Here is a 13,489-nt window from a genome sequence, read left to right on the forward strand (position 1 = left end):
CTCCCAGGCCCGATCTGTCCAGGGTGAGCTCACCACGAGCCGGCCAAGGGAGCTGAGAGGGGGAGAGGAAGAAGGATTGGGCTTGGGAAGCACTAGCCCAACGAGCTAGGCAGTCCGCCACCTGATTGCCTTCTCTAGGGATGTAGGAAATGGCAATGGATCCCCTCGCTCTTAGGGCAGAACATTTCTTCAGCCAGTAAAAGGAGAACCACGGAGGTTTGGAAGACCTCGAGAGCAGATCAACCACCGCAAGGGAATCGCTTTCCACATCAACGGAGGTGTAACCATTGGAGAAGCAGAGGGAGAGACCGTCTACCACCGCTTTAACCTCTGCTGAAAAGCTAGAGCCGTGACCATAACCCTTGGAAAAACCGAACTGAAACTCTCCCAAATGGTCTCGGCACACTCCTCCGCTGCCCGAGGGGCCTGGATTGCCAAGAGAGGAACCATCAATATTTAGCTTGAAACGACCCATAACTGGGCGGGTCCACTTGATGAGAGAGATGCCACGGGGAGGTCCTTCCCTGAGGGGGAGCTAGAGGTCCAAAATGGTGTCTCTATCCCTCTGGTTTTTGGTAGGGGGAAGCGGGAAATTTGAGGCAAGGCGGAAAAACCAGTTACGAACTAGGTCGATGGCCCTGGCGTGGGAAGTCTGCACCTCTTCGAATCTGGCGGACCAGATTACCCAGAGGATCAAGGCAGGGGCGAGGCCTCTTAGGGTCCCCAAGAGAGAGAAAGGAGACGAAACAGCCCACCATTGATTTGCCCGGGCCCAAAGCGATTGGCCTGGGAGAAGGTCAACTGATAGGATCACCCCAAAGTGGCCCCAGATTGCTGGTGCAAGCTCTCCCGACACAAAGAGGTGGTCAGAGGACTCCTCCTGCCTATACGCCTGGCCACAAAAAATACAGGAGGCGGCGAGTTGAATGCCTTTACCTTGGACATTGCGATCAACAGGCACTGCACCGTTAAGCACTCGCCAAAGAAGAGACCCGCGTTTTGGCGGGAGGAAAGAGTTCCAGGCCCATTTGGCCCAAGCCGACTGGAGACCTCACTGGCGGGTAATCTGCCAAGCTGAATTAACTAAAAACTCTCCAAAGTTTGCTGCTGTCCACACCCATAAGTCCTAGCCAGAGGTGAGGGAAATACCATCCAAAGCAATGTGGTCACAAACTTCAGCAAGAAGGGAGGATGGGACGGTCACGCCTGGCCACAGGCCCTCAGGACCAATGAGGTCCTTGATCTGCAATTCCTGAAGATGCATCGGAATGTCCCCTAAGATATGGTGTCTGAGGAGGCCCATTCCGGACCAGTTGGTATCCCAAAAACTGTTCGATCCCTCTCCCACGAGTAGATGAGAGTGATCCATAAGGAACTCAAATTGCTGCAAGAGTGTCTTGCAAGCAGGAGACGCAGCGCTGCGCTGGGTGAGGGGAGGACGGGAGCTGACAATCCCATATATTGCGCGCATGAAGACTGCCCAGAGGCTATTACCTAGGTCGTAGAACACTGTCCAAGCCCTTTTCAATCTGAACCATAAGACTATCTTTCAGCTTTTTGAACCCCAGACCACCTTCGTCAGTGGGGACTGAGATCCTGCTCCAGCTAACCCAGTGGAATTTTTTCTTACCTTTGGTCCACCCCCAGAAGAAGTCCGCAAAGCCAGATTCCAGCGCAGCCTACGTTTTGGAAGGAATATCAACCGCAGTAAGGGTGTGGATGGGGATACCCGCAAGGACGTGCTTAATTAGGACGGATCTGGCAGCCTGGTTGAGGAAGCGGGCCTTTTATCCCGAGATGCAAGAGAGGATTTTGTCAACCAAAGGCTGGAAGTATGAGGATCTGAGACGCCCGATGGAGAGGGGGACCCCCAGGTAGGTGAAGTACGGAGGCGAACGGGTGAAGCCTGTCAAACCCTCAAGCCTGCAGATTCGAGAAGATGGCATCTTGGAGGAGGAGATAAGACAGCTCTTGGCCGAGTTAATCTTGAGACCTGACACTCGAGAGAAGCCCTGGAGGAAGGACATCAGGTTCCTGACTGACCTGGCCCCACCGTTGGTGAAAATCATCGTGTCATCTGCAAAAAGGATGTGAGAGATGGTCGGCGCAGACCTGGTAGATCTGAAGGGCTGGCATCTGATGGACGGGATTAAGGCCGAGAGGCCCCTGCTCGATGCTTCCAAACCCAGGATAAAGAGGCTTGGGGAGACGGGGTCTCCCTGGCGGAGCCCTATACCCGACTTGAAGAACCCCGAGGATTCGCCGTTGAAGAGCACGGAGAGCCACGGGGATGACCAACAACCCTCCACAATAGCAACCCACACAGTGGAGAAACCAAACTTGAGGAGTGTTGAGGGTCAAATATTGCATATTAGACCCCAGTTATTACTTGGATCTACAAACATAATACCGTTTAATGGCTGATTTAATCATGTTTGTAATGCAGGGTGTGTTTAAGAGCCTGGACTGAAAAAGGGTGGTAAATGCATGGATTTGACGCTCCAGAAGCACCAAGGCAAGGAACGGACTCTAGAAGACCAAGAGCAACGGAATTATACACTAGGAGTCCGCGAAAATCGAGAAACTGAAGCTTAAGTGGCCCAAAAGACGTCCAAAATGCAAGATCACGGGGTTCTCGCCATCCGATCAGCTCAAAACTTTATACATGGCCTGAGGGTCATAAATTAACCGTACACGTAAATTTTCATCCATTGGATCGCTGTGGAAGGGGCCCAACGGACAGATCAGCCCACAATTTACTGATCTGGGACCCACCTGATCTCTGGATACTCCTCATCTTCGGTCTCAACGCCTTAAATCATGAGAAGAACAAGATGGATGGTGTGGATTTCTCATAATCATCATACAGTGTATATAGTACACTTTTTGCACTAACACTGCATGGCAACATAGGGACGTCATCCTCTCCAATTCAAATTTTCGCCAGCGCGAAAACAGAGCTTGCGGCTAGCGTTTGTGGGGCCCAGGCATTGTTCAAAAGACAGATCTGGACCGTCCATTGTGACGAGAGGTTGGGGTAGACCCTCGCCTAGGTGTCGTTTTACCACCATGCAAGTTATTGTAAGATCCTAGCCGTTAAACGTAGGATGGACGGCGGAATAAAATATCGTATGGGCCACTCCAATTTCACTCCAAAAATATCCCTTCCAAAATGTTTTTTTGAGTAGATTCCAATGTACGGAATGGATTTTCGTCCTGACATCAATCAGTGGGCCGCCATCCATCACAGCGCGGACGCGGAAGCTCTGTTCGCAAACAGAGTTCGCGGTTGATCTCTATAGGCCTCCATAGGACAGCAACGGTCTGATCTGGACCGTCCATAAGAAGCCCACGCTCCCCATCATCCTAACTTAGGTGACGAATTTTCAAGAGGCAGCAGAGATATATTTTCATCCGTTCAAACGCAAGATAGACGGCAGTGAGAGAGATATTCCGTACCACTAAAGATCCGATCCAAAACCATCCATATACGACCGGTTTTTCTAGGTGAGCTCAGTGGACGGAGTGGATTTTCTGTCCAACTTCGATCATGGTTGCATGTGCAAACAAAACTGAAAAATTATTGGTTTTCTCTGTTGCGTAAAACGTCTCCAACTACGAAACAACCGACTTGCTTGCTGCGCAAACTGCCCAGCCGACCTACATCGGGTTATAAAAGGACAGAGAAGAGAGAAAGGGAGCCATCATCTGGGACAGGAAGTGCAGCCGTGGAGGCGAATTTTGAAGCCGGTTTCTGGAGTTTTTTTTTTCCTTTTTCTTTTTCTTTTTATTTCTTTCCTTTCATATTTTTTATTTGGTTCTAGCAGGATCATGCTAGGCTAGACCTCTTAGCTCGGGCTAGGAGGTGAAGCTTGTAGGAAGATGGGAGATTCTACTTTGTGCCTTTAAATTTCATAAACTGAATTTAATTTAGTGATTATTATAAAGAATATTTTTCTTAGTCTTTAATGGTCTGTTGTGACTGAAATTACAATGGGTTTGCAATGGTTCTGAATATTTCTTTCCCCTTTTATGTTTATGAAGTCAGGAAGCCCTGTTGTTCATCATTGCTCCATGGGCATGGTAGGATGACAGTACCCTTCCTGATCCTCATACATTGCTGATTGGTTGGTAATTAGTTTAATCCTGTTGTTTGCTTTGTCTCCTGGGCATGGTTAGATGATGGAATCCATCCTAATTCATATACCATTCACCTCTTGAAAACTATATCAAAGGAAGTCTAGTTCAATTCCATGATTTCTGAAGCAGGCATAATTTCTCCCTGATCTCTACAAGTGGATCCTCTGAATCCCTAGTTTCCTTCCTCTGAATTCCTTAAAGTTTTAGATAATTATTCCACAATTATTCCTTAAATTTACATTTGATTTTGATTACATCTTAGGCTAGTTCTATTTCTACCTAGTTTCAGGAAACGTACAAGTTTCAGTCCCTGTGGATTCGACCTCGGTCTTACCGAGTTTATTACTACATCACAACCCTATACTTGGGGAGTGAACAAGGAGGACATCTTGGAGAAAGGACCAGCTAAGGCGATCGTAGGCTTTCTCGAGGTCAATTTCGAGGATGGTGTTGTACCCTCTGACCTTCCTGTCGATGTCCATCAGCAACTCTTGGACCAAAGCAATGCTCTCAGAAACGGACCAACCTTATACAAAGGCCATCTGTTCTTTGGAAATGAGCTTGGGGAGAATGGAGCTCAACCTGGCTACAATTACCTTAGAAAAAATCTTATATATGCAATTACATAAACTTATCGGCTTAAAATCAGACAGGATCTTGGGGGCTGCACTTTTAGGGATTAAGCAAAGGAGGGTTGCAGAGAAGGCTCTAGGGATCTTACCTCCCTGGAGGAGGAACTTGATTGCTCTTTGGATGTCCTCTCCAATGATATGCCAGCAGCTAGCAAAGAAAGCACTAGAAAAACCGTCGGGGCCCGGGGCACCCTCCAGCGGTAAAGCTTTAACTGCAAGGTGCACTTCCTCCATGGTGGGAGGCGCAAGCAGAAAATCATTTTCAGCACTAGAGACCAGCGCTGGAATGCTGACGGTGAAATTGTTGGGTGAGTTAGTGGGCTCCGCGGAATACAGGGCCTTGAAAAACTCAGAGGTCGCTTGCTTCATCTGAGACAAGTCCGAAGTCTTGGATCCGTCTTGCAACGTCAGCTCCCTAATCTGAGCTTTCCTGAAGCGGTCAAAGGCGGAAGCGTGAAAGAACCTCAAATTTCGATCACCTTCCTTGAGCCACCTATTCCTGGACTTTCAGAAAACTTCTTCAAGGAGCTCTAGCCGCTCCAAGTTCTTCTTCTCCTGGTGAAGGCAATCCAAAGTCGACGGGGAGGGGACGTGGGAGGCATTTTGCTCAAGGATTTCAACCTTTGCCATGGAGAGCTTGATTTGGGAGAAAATGTCGCCAAAAATTTCTTTATTCCAGATTTTCAACGCCTTCTTAGTGTTCTTCAGCTTGGCCAGAAGATGGATCATAGGGTTTAAGAACGTATCCGACTTCCAGGCCGACTCAACGAGGGCCAAGAATCTTTGGTCCTGAGTCCACATTCTCTGGAAACGGAACGGCTTTGGGGAGGAAGGAGGGGCCGTAGGCGAAGAGAGGACCAGCGGAGAATGGTCAGAGTGGATCCTTGGGAGGTGCTGGACTAGGAACGAGGGGAGCAGGTGGAGCCAAGCGGAGGAGCAAAGGGCCCGGTCCAACCTAGTCCACTTTCTGTTCGGCCCTGACCTATTGTTGCACCAGGTGAAGGCGTTGCTCAAGAAGCCTGCATCCTGCAAGCTGGCCTGATTGATAGCAGCTTGAAACTCCCTGGAGCTAGTAGTTGACAAGGAATTTCCACCAATCCTTTCCGCATTAGACATGACTGCATTAAAATCCCCGCTGACAATCCAAGGGTCGGCAAACACCGAGGACTAAGCAGCCAAATCACCCCACAGCTCTCTCCTCCTCACATAAGAGCACTTGACATACATGCAGGGGAAGAAAAGAGGGACGCCGAGCGCAGGCATCGTAGCCGCGAAAGCAAGAAATTGCTCAGAAGCCGAAATGAAGTCAATTAAAATTGAGTGATGGTGGAAGGCCCAAATCTTCCCACCATGAGAAGCATTAGATATGGATTGGTGGAAGCTAAGCCTCAGCCCGGTCCTAATCCGAGAGGAGTCCGCCAACATGGGTTCGAGCAGAACCAGAATGCCAGGCTTATGGAGAGAAATCATCCGCTTCATGTTTGATCGAGGGGGTGGGGACATTCCAGATAAGGACTTTATCCATGAGACGCACTTCCTGACTGGATGGCCCGGTTGTCTTTACTTCTCTTCTTACCCCTCTAGGATTTTAGGAGACTGCTCAAATACTCTGGGCCTGACTTGGTGAATTCAACCTCATCGGAAGCCTGATGCAAGAGAGGGGGAGCCAAGTGGATCTCTGACAGAGGTGGGTTGGCTGCTAGGGGTTGAACTGAATTCTGAGTTTGCGAGGGGGCCTTGGGTTGGGCATGCAGGGGAAAGGGGTCAGGGGGTTGCTCAGGGAGGGGAGGTTGGGGGTCTGAAAATTCTCCTTGTGGAAGAAGGGAGAGAGGTCTATGTAGAAGTGGCCGAGGGGAGGGGAGGGAGGAACCGCTCTAACCAGAGGCACCATGAGAGAGAGAGAGAGAGTTCACCTTCCAGAGGGTGGAAAGTCGATAGATCCCTGGGTTTGGCTCCCTCTGACAGGGAGAGAAAACACCTACGCTGAGGAGGAGGTGTCACAAGCTCTGTCTGATGGATGTTAGTACCCGCACTAGCATCACAGCGCCCATCAATGGGCAGGGGGAGTCGTCGCGATTCAAGGCCAGGGGATCACTGTCAGCCACAGCAGGGCCTGCCCTGGGAGCAATGAGGATGGAGATAGGAGAGGCTGCTTTGGAATTAGCTACTGCAGGCACATTGTTTAGTGGGGCAGGCACATTGCTCACTGGGGCAGGGCGCTCACTGTTGGCCAGAGGAGAGGTAGCAGGGGCAAGATCCTTCGATGGAAGACCGAACGGAAGAGGATGCTTGGGCACTCCCATCCGATCCTTCTGAGAGGGGGGACCACTAGATTGGTGCTCTGTCTGATGCAGCGAATCAGGAATAGCCGAACCATCAGAGAGGTCTTTCGCGTCAGACCTAGGCACCGGGCTTGCGAACAGGTCCGGGGACTGCTTGTTGATAGGGGCATTTGGTCGAACAAGGGGAGGGCATCCCACAGGGATACTCCGTTTGGAGGGAAAAGCAGCAGCCACCTCGTCCTTCGAGGGTTGATGCCCATCCTGAGGAAGGGCCAACTCACCTCCCGGGTCCTCCAAGGAAGCAGTGATGGGGTAAACCTCCTTCCCTACTTTGAGATTAACCACCATGGACGGAGTGACCCCTGTTCGCAGAAGCAACTTGACCCTTGCAAACGCCTGGAAGAGGCCAGATCTTGCCAGGGAATCTAACTGCATGACCTTACCGTAGTGCTGCCCAATGTCAATAATGGTGGACTCAAACCAGGCGTGAGAGGGAATCCCATGAAGCCTGATCCATCTACCGCCAATGCCCTGAACCACGGATGGGTCCCATGGGCGAATGTCGCAAATGCCCATCTCTGCAAGTAGCAATTGGTCTGAGGAGAAGTCAGTGAGGACCTCCTTAGATTTGAATTGGAAGAGGATGGCTATGGGAGATAGCCGGATGATTTCAATGGCGGAGGTGTCAAAACCTTGAATCTTTCAGGATACGAGCAATGATAGTCACCGAAGCAAATGGGACCGAGGAGAACCCCACCACGGCTGTTTGGAGCCGGCGCCGCCGGACGGAGACTGCCGCCCCGTCAGAAGTAACCGTGGGCGAATCCAAAGTATCGTGGGCCTGATAAGCGGGAGGTGGAGGGCACCGAAGGATTCCGCTGAAGGAGCGAGGGTTGGGAAGAGCCGGAAGCGGAGCACGTTGGAGATGAAGGTAGGTTTTCTCCTTGGTTTGTGGCCTGGATTTGGCATATTGAACGGTGACAATCCAACCGTCAATTCGCTTCCCGTCGAGGATGCCAATGGCCATGCGAGCATCATCCTCGTATTAGAAGGTGGCAAACGCAAAACCCCTTGGTTTCGCCGTTCCTGGGAAAGTCGGGATGGATACATCGATTACTCGCCCATACCTACCAAAAATCACGAAGACATCGGCAAAGGAACAATCAAAAGGAAAATTCCCAATAAAAACTGAGAATCCAGAAGGTCTAGGGATCCGCAGGGATGCCCTAGACCCCAGCATGGATTGGGGAGATCAAGTCGCCTCGAGCGGGAGCTTTTTCCAGTGTTCTCCTAACAGATACTTGTCTTGATCAAGCAATCCAACCATCTCCTTTCAGGCATTTCATCAAACAGTCAGTGCACATTTCGCAGAAAGGTTGTGAGAGCGTTCGTCTGGATTACGTTTTCATGAATTTGGGTGGTTCTGATCAGGTGAGCATGGACCATTTGTTTTTTATTTTTATTTTTTATTTACCAATTTTAATTTACCAAAAAAAAAAAAAAAAAATCGACTAAGAAGATTAGCTAATTCAAATGTTCGATCCAATCAATGGATGACAACAGGGCAACAACAAGAAATCCAGTCAATTATAAAATCAAATAAAAACGAAAAGAAAATTAAGGAAATCCAGACACAACGGGTGTTAGAAAGACTATTTTTGAAGAAGGAAACCTAGATTGACGGATATATCATCCACCAAACAGGAAACTTTAAAAAAAATCAAGAAAAAATCCCAAATGGATCGAGATGAACCTGGAGAAGAGCCGAGTTCTGACGTGGAGATCCAACGGTTGTTCGTCTGCTTCTGGATTTGCAGAAGATGATAGGTTGGAGCGGGTTGTGCAGAACGGGGTTTGGAAAGGGGGATTTGGGACGAGGTAGGGAATGGTAGTGTTCAGGACGAGTTGCGCAGAGCGGATTACAAGGACGCGGATCTCCGCGAAAGCCTTTGGCAGGAAGTTCCTACACTGGAAACTTAGGTGGGGCTCACCGTGATGTTTGTGAGAAATCCACCCCGTCCATCCATTTTTTAAAAAATCACCTTAGGACATGGACAAAAAAATGAGCCGGATCCAATATCCAAGTGGGTCCAAAACGTGAGGATTGAACGTCCATAGATGAAATATTCCTGGGCCACAGTAGGATAGTATTTGTGTTTTCAATTCATCTTAGTAGGAACGATGTTGTGAACGATATGGATGGCATGTAAATATCATGGTGGACCTAGGGAGGTTTCAACGGTACAAATTTTCCTATCCATATTTTCCTTTATTACGGTCCACTTGAGTCTTGGATCCTTCTTATTTTTGACCCGTTTCCTAAAATGATCTCAAAAAATAGATGGATGGAGTAGATTTCTCACACACATCATGATGGGTCCACTTAGGTTTCCAGCTAGGAACTCCCCGTGAAAGGCTTTTGCAGGAAATCCGTGTCCATGGATCCGTAAGGGAAGCAAATTGCGCTCGGATTATCATCAATCCGGGCAAAGAGTTGTGGGGCCCACCATGATGTACAGTTTTTATCCACGACGTTGATCCCTTTTCTCAAAGCATTTCATAAGGTCATGCAGACCGGGATGAAGGGAAAACAAAAATATCAAAAATATCAGCTTGATCTGAAACTTATATAGCTCCCAATAAATTTTTAATGGTGGCCGTTCAATCCTGACTTTGTGATCCACTTAAGCCTTAGTTTTGTCCAATTTTTGGAACCATGCTGTAAGCCTGTAACATGATCAGAAAAAAGGGTTTGGCGGTGTGGTGTGCCCCACAGAGGGAAGGGGTAGTATGTAGTCAATTTGTGGAGTAATACCGTTTTCATTCCTATACCAAAAAATAGCCGCTCTTAATCTGCAATTTTGGTGTAGTGCCTCTCGGCCTACTGCTGCACTTGGGGACCAGGGTATATTGCCTAAGTCCCGTAAGTAATGCAGAATAATCGACTGTAAATTCCAAGAGCTCTGTCTGTCCTCGGGACTATTAGGAAACGAACTGGGGACAGTTCGGCCACATAGAACGCAGATGCCCCAAACTTGGACGACCTAATTGCTCCCACCAGGCGCAAAATGGATACTCATCCGTCTGAAGCTACACCTGCCAGCCCTAGCTGCAGTTCCTTGAGCTTGTTAGCGACCGCCTCCGGGTCTTTTACGATGGTAATTTCATCCATGATCCCCTTTGAAGTACTCTCTTAACTCTTATAAGCCCGACCCCGACCTTTGCTTCTGACCACCTCTGCATAAGATTGAGGTTGAGAGCAAGCAAGGTAAGGTGGTGGGGCCGTAGGTTGTGAGGGCTTTTGCGGAATGGATAACCTTGGTGTCGCCTCCCTGATCATGACCACCCTACCATATCTATATTTTGCCCATCGAGGATACCCATGGCTGCCCTCCATTCATTTTTGTACAAGAAATGGACAAATGCATAACCTCGTGGGAGCTTGGTGTCCGGGAATAGAAGTATGAATGTATCAACTATTTTTCCATATATTTTGAAGATTTCCAATAGTTCCTCTTGAGTGCAGTCGAATGGAAGGTTTCCCACAAAGGAGCTGAAACCCCCTCCCTTGTCTCCACTCTCCAATGTTCGTGCTGACCGTGCTCTCCTTGGGGATCTCCCTCTCCTTTCCCACCTACCTTGATCTGTTTCTTTGGAAGTGCCTCCTCTGGAGTGAGCCCTGTCTCGCCGTGACTGCCTCCACCCCATAGCTAAAATCTCCTCGCCAGCTCGGACCATGAAGGCAGTTCGAAGGCAGTTCTAGTGGTGATGTGCCATCACTTAGAAATTGTATGCAATTACATATCCTCACTCAAACTGACTAAATTGTGGAACCCACTGTCACTAAGTTAAAAGTCTAAAAATTAAATTGGTTAAACCATCCTAATTTCTAATTCATGGAAACTTGTTGTTTGCAATAAGACATTTGCATATTTTTCATTTCTAAGCATTCAATAAATGCCGAACAATCTATAGTTAGATATTCTGGTGGTGAAGGTGTATGGTAGTGCTGGAGTGTATACTAATCGGATAAAATTCCAACCATCGAAAGCCTTGCTGGGCCCGCTTGTATCAGAGCTAGGACCTCTTGCACCTCTGATACAGTCACACGTGACAATGTGTAATGTGTATGGGACAATATTGTCTTGTGCATCAGATGCTTCGAATCATGTGGACCACATTACCAAAATAAGTTGATCTCATTTTAATTAATAAAGATGAAAGTCTTGAGTCCCAGTTTGGTAGACTCCTCGAAATAAGTTGATCTCAAATTAATTAATAGTAATTATGTGGTAGAAATTAAGATCTCCAATACATAATGGGTTCGTGATAACATTAATTATGTATTATAGATCAATATCTCTAATATATAATTATTTCTAACTAAAATGAGATGAACCCGTTTTAGTTGACAGTAAGACTAATATTCCCCTCCCCTTAAGTTTACATGAAATCAATCATTTAAAATCCATGACTTAGGCTATGATTTCCATCTAAAGTACATTCACTTGTTGAAAAAAGGAAATTTGAAATTTCCTTACCATCCAAAGGAATTGGACTCCTAATTCTGCCACTCTCTAATAAGACTAATTGAAAGAAGACTTGAAAGAATCATAACTACATTTTGAGGTTTCCTTCCTTATTATGAGCACATGGAGATCACTAGGCTTTATTATTCCCCATGATTAAACCATAAATTCTTACTGCAATTCAATTGCACAACCAAACGCAGAAAGAAGGGAGAACATGTGTTGAAATAAAAGTGACACCATGCATAATCATAATTATTATTGTCTTACAATCATAATTATACGGAGAAACTGATCTGACTGGAAAGTTATACAGGTTGCCGGGTGAGAAACTTTCGAAGGTTGTCTAAAGCAAAATAGTAGCTGTCTAAAGCAAAATAATAGACAGAATAGATGCATGCATCGACAAAATAAAAATATAGACCTCGCCAATAGCGGTTGATATAGAGAAGAGCTATGAAAACCAAGAGGGACGTGGTGCATGACACTGAAAAGCATGCATAGAAGATTATGTCATCACCATCTTCCTCATCGCCTGATGTTGTTGTCATTGAAGGTGGTAGCAAAGAAGTAGAGAAGCAACTCTTCAGTGGTGGTCCGCAGAGCAGAGGATTGCCTTCGTAGCTGGTTTCTCCAAAGGTGCCAAACTGCCTCTTCAAGCCAGGTGTCCTACCGGATAAGTTATTGTGGGCCACCGTGAATGTAGATAAGGTGTAGAGCTCAATTAGTTGAGGGGGAATCACCCCACTCAATCTATTGTAAGAAAGATCCAAGCTCTCAATCTGTTTTAGGTTTGAGAAGGTTTCTGGAATTGGTCCGGTCAATTGATTGTGGGACAAGTTCAGTGCATGAATAGCCATTAGATGTCCAATTTCAGGTGGGATTTTACCTGTTAACTGGTTCCATGACAGATCTACACCAGACATAAAGTAAAGAACATTGCCCATGTAAGTTTCAGACCTGCTCTTTGTTATAAACTCCACTTCATCCTCATCTGGTGTCACATCGACGGCATTAAAAGACACTTCAACATTAATACGATTTCCAGGCGTATACATGCTCGTAGACCAACTGCTCTCCATTTGATAGACAAGAAAAGAAAAATCAATTACTCTTGCCCTCCCGAATGTCATATTACCAAAGCATGGCGGTATTGACCCAGAGAGATAATTGTTTGAAAGATCTAATATGCTGATGTTCTTCAGCTGACACAAGTTCATGGGAATGTGACCTTGAAAATTATTTCCTCCTAGGAGAAGAACCCTTAAATTGGGAAGTGCACCAATCCAACTCGGAATATTTCCAGATATGTTGTTATGCCTCATGTCCAATGTAACAAGGGAGGTTATTTTGGATAAAGCATCTGGCATCAATCCTGTAAACCCATTTCCTTGCAAATGTAAGAAGTTCAAAGATAGGTTGGCGCATGAAGGTATGGGACCAATAATTCTATTTTGGGAAAGGTCCAAACGTGAAAGAATACAGAGGTTGCAATACTCGACTGGAATAGGACCTTCCAAATAATTTTCAGGCATGGAAAACGACGTCAATTTAGAAAAGTTCCCAATCTGTGTAGGAAGATGATCCGATATGTAGTTTTTACCAACATCCAAAACCTCTAGATGTGGACTTCTAAATAAACCAGCCGAGATCTTCCCCATGAATCTATTGCCATCCAAATGCAGATACCGTAACTGAGTCAAGTTTGAATCAGTCGGAAACACTGGGCCTCGTAATCTATTCTTTGATAACTTCAAATTTTTCAATGAAATGCAACCCATGGCCAATTGTTCTGGTATTTCTCCTGAAAAATTGTTTCTTGACAAATCTAAAGAAGACATTTGCCTCATGTTGCCCATCGAGGGAGGAATGGTACCATGCAGAGCGTTTGAAGACATGTTTAAGT

The 13,489-nt window shown here is 46.9% G+C and overlaps 2 protein-coding genes across 2 annotated transcripts in view; one reads left to right on the forward strand and one right to left on the reverse strand.

The window, feature by feature from the left end:
• Nucleotides 1-11,978, forward strand: part of LOC131221482 (receptor-like protein 15) — a 67,730-nt gene extending 55,752 nt beyond the window's left edge. Inside the window, exon 4 of the mRNA XM_058216741.1 lies at nucleotides 11,925-11,978. Coding sequence (XP_058072724.1) covers nucleotides 11,925-11,933 — 9 coding nt within the window. The 3' untranslated portion in view covers nucleotides 11,934-11,978. The remainder of the gene's footprint in view (nucleotides 1-11,924) is intronic.
• LOC131220122 (cuscuta receptor 1-like) lies at nucleotides 11,951-13,481 on the reverse strand. Its single transcript, XM_058215094.1, has 2 exons — nucleotides 12,072-13,481; nucleotides 11,951-12,037 (listed from the first exon to the last, which is right to left on the reverse strand). The coding sequence occupies exons 1-2, from the start codon at nucleotides 13,479-13,481 to the stop codon at nucleotides 11,951-11,953; spliced, it is 1,497 nt and encodes a 498-aa protein (XP_058071077.1).
• Nucleotides 13,482-13,489: the final 8 nt, after the last annotated feature.

The sequence above is a fragment of the Magnolia sinica genome, chromosome 12 (genome assembly GCF_029962835.1).
Source record: "Magnolia sinica isolate HGM2019 chromosome 12, MsV1, whole genome shotgun sequence".
Taxonomy (NCBI): Eukaryota; Viridiplantae; Streptophyta; class Magnoliopsida; order Magnoliales; family Magnoliaceae; genus Magnolia; species Magnolia sinica.

Coding starts and splice junctions, on each gene's coding strand:
- LOC131220122 (XM_058215094.1), bottom strand. CDS start 13,481: ATGTCTTCAAACGCTCTGCATGGTACCATTCCTCCCTCGATGGGCAAC. Junction 12,038..12,071: donor TCTTCTATGCATGCTTTTCA/GTGTCATGCACC, acceptor TGGTTTTCATAG/CTCTTCTCTATATCAACCGC.